The sequence below is a fragment of the Rattus norvegicus genome, chromosome 13 (assembly GCF_021556685.1).
Source record: "Rattus norvegicus strain SHRSP/BbbUtx chromosome 13, alternate assembly SHRSP_T2T, whole genome shotgun sequence".
NCBI lineage: Eukaryota > Metazoa > Chordata > Mammalia > Rodentia > Muridae > Rattus > Rattus norvegicus.
This window is the reverse complement of record NC_141546.1, coordinates 33,569,771-33,574,653: the sequence shown is the minus strand read 5'-3', so window position 1 is coordinate 33,574,653 and position 4,883 is coordinate 33,569,771. Positions and strand designations below refer to the sequence as shown.

Sequence of the window (4,883 nt, the reverse complement as noted above, 5' to 3'; positions counted from 1 at the left end):
ATTAAAGATGGAAATTGTGAAATATAAATAAGGAAGAAAATCTGTAACAAAGTGGGACAATATCTTTACACAGAGATTCTTGGATGTATTTAGGTAATATTTGTAAACACTTTCAGGCTTAAAAATAGGAGATAAACATATGACTCTAACCTACTGAATAGTAATTAAAACACTAGTAGTAGTAGGTATCAACACCCAAAGATCCCTTGGAATTGTGTTTTAGAAAACTCCGACTATTAATGAGATGGCTCAAGTAGTAAAGTGGCTGACACTAAAGCATGCAGTCCTGAGCTCAAGCCTCAGCGTCCACATTTTAAAAAAAAATTAAAAATTGGTCGTTAATGGTGTGTGCTTGTTATCCCAGCACTCGGGAGAAAGAAGCAGGCAGATCCCTGGGGCAAGCTTGACCAGGCAGGCTACCTGAATTACTGAACCTCAGGTGCCAGTGAGATACCCCTATCTCCAAAAAATTGGTCAGCTGGTACCTGAGGAGCAGCATCCAAGTTCACCTCTGGCTTTTAAACGAATGGGCACATACATGTGTATCCACGCATCTACCATTTACTGGGTGTACCTTCTGGTATTTCTTACTTAACTCTAATCTGTTCTACACCGCACTTCTTGCAGGCCTCACAAGGTCACTTGACCTTCGGAATGCAGCGGTCGTGGGCGCAAATTCTAAACTTTCCTGTCCTCGCTTTTCTCACTAAACTTAGCTCTCTGCCCAGCGTACTGCACAGATACATATTCTGCACTGACAGAAATCCGGACTAGCAAGTCTCTATCTTAGCCCGGACAGGCGCCGCGACACAGTTGAATTGGATAACAAAATCCTCAAGCTGCTTCTACTCCCTCTGAATAAGACTTAGAGAGCTGACTCCAGGGAGGTGACAGCCAGGACCACAGCAGAAGCGCTACACCAAGCTCCGCCCGCAACGGCCCGCCCCTTCGCAACGGCCCCGCCCCCGAAGGCCCTAGACCAGCGTGCTTTGCGCCTGCCCAGTCTGGTGCAGGAGCGGCGTGTTCCAAGGTTGCTACAGAGGTAAGATCCGGCTGTGAGCAGAGGAGTTCTCTGATGTCCAGCTTCCGGGTTCAGTCAGGCTCCGGTTGTTGGAAGCAGCCCTGTGCTAGTCAGGGTGGAATCCCATTGGGATCTCTTTTAAAGCCAGGATCCTACACCCGCTTCCAGGCCACCTGCGAGACTCAGAGGCCGACCCGGGAGAGTATTTTTGGTTCCCTCCCAAGGACCCTGCCTTTTCTAGCCTCAGTTTCCTCTTGGAAAGAATGAGTTAGCTTATGTGATGCAGAATCCTGCGTCTTGTTTGTGGTAGGACATTGCTATTCAAACGCTTCACAGAGATAGGAATAAAGTGAAATTTATCCAAAGATAAATAACAGCCTTAATTAGTGACATAATCACTAACGAAATAAGGCACCCAGAATATTCAAAAGTGCACCTGTGAGATCTTGTTTCAAAGAAAAAGTAAAAACGACCACCAGCAAAACAGTATGAACTATGCTAATGAGTTAGGTTGATGGTCTATTTGTGTATATGTAATAGATAACATTTTTAAAGTGAACCGCTTGCTGTGGACCCCTAACGGCCTGTGATCAAATACTGAGCCTCAACTATCAGTGGTTAGCATGCCAACCAAAGTGTCACATGACACGTGTTCCGACTGACAGGAGTTTATTTTTCCTTAGTTTCAGATGCTGGAGGTCCAAGACGCAGGTGTGGCCAGGCTTGGCTCCCTGGGCCTTTCTGCTTGGCTAACAAGTGACCATCTTTCCCCCTCAATATTCATGTGGTATTCTCTCTGTATGTGCCCTAAACTGAGATTGAAAGCATTGAGATTTGATTATTGCCATCCCAAGAACCTTCTGTTTCCTAGTCACTCATAGACCTAAGCTCCAAATACAGCCACCTCCTAAGATAATGAAAATGTGACCTCAACCATGGGAGCTTGGTAGAGGGGATGCTATTCAGGGTATGGCGTTGCCACCTGGAATTCTGATCAATATAACTGTCCAGCCGCATCCCTTTTCACAGCTGGAAACCATCTGTTGTGGTATGAGTTCTGGAGTGAGGAGGATTTTTTTTTTCTTAGATTGCGTCCAGTGAATCATTTGCATCCTCAGACTATATTTGGTGATACCACCAGCTACCTATGAACAACTGTTTGGGGGGAAATTTTTTACTTGTACTGAACATGGCTTTATTTTCTGGTCTTTACTCCCTAAGCAATATAGCACCACAGCAACATACGTAGCATTTGCATTGTAATAAGTACTGTGAGGAATGCAGAGGCACTCGGAATATAGGTCATAACAAATACTAAGCCGTTTTTGCAAGAGATGAGCACGTGAAGATCTTGGAACGTTTGGGGATCTTGAATCTAATTCTCTAAGGATATGCACATGCAGTGTGTATTTATGTATAAATGTGTGTGTGCATGTGCGTTTAAAGTTTCCCCGTGTTTATTAGTATGAAAAGTATATCCTAGTGCAGTTGGCTGGCTGTATCCGTGGACGCATATTCAATCAGCCAAGAACTGAAAATATGCAAGAAAAATTGTGTCTGCTAAGCATGCAGACATTTTATAGAGTCTAGCTCTATATGTGGTGTCATGTCGTAGTGGGTATTACGAGTAGTATGGAGATAATTTAAAGTATGTGAGAGGTGGGCATATGTATATAAGAGCTCATATGCAAATGCCGTGCTATTTATGAAGCAGCTGATGGTCTTTGGATTTTGATATCTGTGGGGATCCTGGAAATAAACCTTTGTAGCCACGGAAGGACAGCTGTACACGCAGTGCTCTCAGAACTGCGTCTGTGTGAATTAAATATTTGGTTCATTCATAAGTCAGCTAGAGTTACTCTGGGATGAGTGGTGGATGGAGTGAGGCTGTTGAATACTTAGTGCTGTGTCTAGCCATGGCAATATGTAATTGCAGGCATTGCCACAGGATGCCCACCACTGTGAGGCACTGAAATGTCCTCTCTGTATGTACCTATCACAGTTGCTACACATCTGCCTGGCAGATGAACAACTGATTCCGTGAAACCTGAGGTGTCTGACTGGATGGAAGCCATACTCTCAACCACAGTGCAGCATCACTTCAGTTAAGAACTGTGTGGCCCCAGAGGTGGTGGAGTCCACAACCTGACAGAACCATCGACTGACTTCTCCTGTTCTTGGCTAAATTATCAGCAGAGGCGGTACTCATGGCTGGTCCTCTGTGGAGGGCTGCAGTCTTTATACAGAGACATAGAACAAGCCTGTTGGTGGGTTCCTGTGTGGGCCTGTTTGGAGTTCAAATCTCATTTCACCTCTTCCCAGATCCCATAGTTCAGTGGCTCTACCAGTACTGGCCTCAGGGCCAGCCAGCTCCTCTTTCCCCTCAGCTGCGGAGCCTCTTCCAAGAGGTGCTAAAGGACATAGGTGTCCCTTCAGGTCACTGCTACAAGCCTTTCACTGCCTTCACTTTTCAGCCTGTGAGTGCTGGCTTCCCACAATTGCCTGCTGGGGCTGTGGTAGGCATCCCCGCCATCTTCCTGGGTGGCCTTGTGACCAACATTGACCACACTGTGGTCATACATGGGCAAAAAGTGGATTGGCAAAGCCCAGCAGGCACCAGGCTGAGAGATGCCCTGACCCTGTCTCATGATGCCCAGAAGTTTGCCTTGGCCAAGGAGGTGGTATACCTGGAGAGCGGCATGGCTGCCCTACAGACCCTGCCAGCCCCTGTTTGCCTAGCAGGAACATGGGCAATAAGTGTGGGTGCCAAGCATGCCCTGGGTCTCTACGGAGGCCCCATGAGCTTACGAGCTGCCTTCAACCTGGTGGCAATAGTGGTAGGCTATGTGGCCTACGCCTTTTCCAAAGACTCCCTCACTGTTGCCCTGGAAGGCTGGCTGGACCGCCGCACAGCCTCTCTGTCTGCAGCCTATGTCCGGGGTGGAGTGGAATTCTATGAGAAGATTCTGTCAGGCAACTTAGCCCTACGCAGTCTTCTGGGCAGACAAGGGCAAAAGCTGTACACACCAAGTGGAAACATTGTTCCCAGACACTGGTTCCGCATCAACCATTTGCCCTACACCACCCGTCGGGACTCTCTACTACAGATGTGGAGGGCAAAAGTCAGCCCAGGCCACTTCTGAGAATCCAGGCAACAGGGCAGTCCTGCCTCACCGAGGCTCTGCCCCGGGATGAGCTCTGGAGGAGTCTCTTGGTGTGGTTGCGTCACCATCTTTGGAATTAAACAACTCAACTCTGTCCTCCCCTTGAATGGACTCTAGCTGAGCATGAGTCCCTATGTGAATCTTGAGTCTTATTTACCTCAACTGTGAAGTGGGAAGGACTGATTGTAGAATGAGATTGTGAACCTGAGGGCCAGGTAGAAAGCAGCATAAATAAACAGGACTTTCTTCCCTCATGGTCTCTGAATTCTAATGGGCCATGGAAGTCAAACCGTGAGTCACCACTGGACATGTTTCTGATTTAGTGACCCTTTCTTGCGTTGGAGACCTACCCCCATATACCTGATGTCAAATACCTAATTTATCCCTCGCCTTTAAACCTTGGACAGGAGACCGTAGCAGGGCAAGGTGAGGAGACCTGTGGTCAAAGAGCCAGGCCTAACATGGCCATTCATGTCATCTTCTCCTTGGAAACTGTCTCTTCTCTGAGGCAGTCTTGAAGGATGCCAGCCTGGTCCAGTGTAACTCAGGAGAAAGGGATTAGGCCACACCAAAGGAAGGGTACACTGTGGTGGCTGGTAGAACACCTCAAAAGATGGGCGAGCCAGGCAGGCTAAAGAATGGCAGGGTGGGATACCGCTGGCTTCTGCTCAGACTTCGTCTAGGACTGAGTGTGCTGC

The 4,883-nt window shown here is 47.6% G+C and overlaps 1 protein-coding gene across 2 annotated transcripts; it reads left to right on the top strand.

The window, feature by feature from the left end:
• Positions 1-1,001: 1,001 nt before the first annotated feature.
• Tmem177 (transmembrane protein 177) lies at positions 1,002-4,439 on the top strand. Of its 2 annotated transcripts, none has more exons than XM_087580612.1 (2): positions 1,002-1,327; positions 3,024-4,439. In XM_087580612.1, exon 2 carries the CDS (start codon positions 3,229-3,231, stop codon positions 4,162-4,164), a length of 936 nt encoding a protein of 311 aa, XP_087436738.1. In that variant the 5' UTR covers positions 1,002-1,327; positions 3,024-3,228; the 3' UTR covers positions 4,165-4,439.
• Positions 4,440-4,883: the final 444 nt, after the last annotated feature.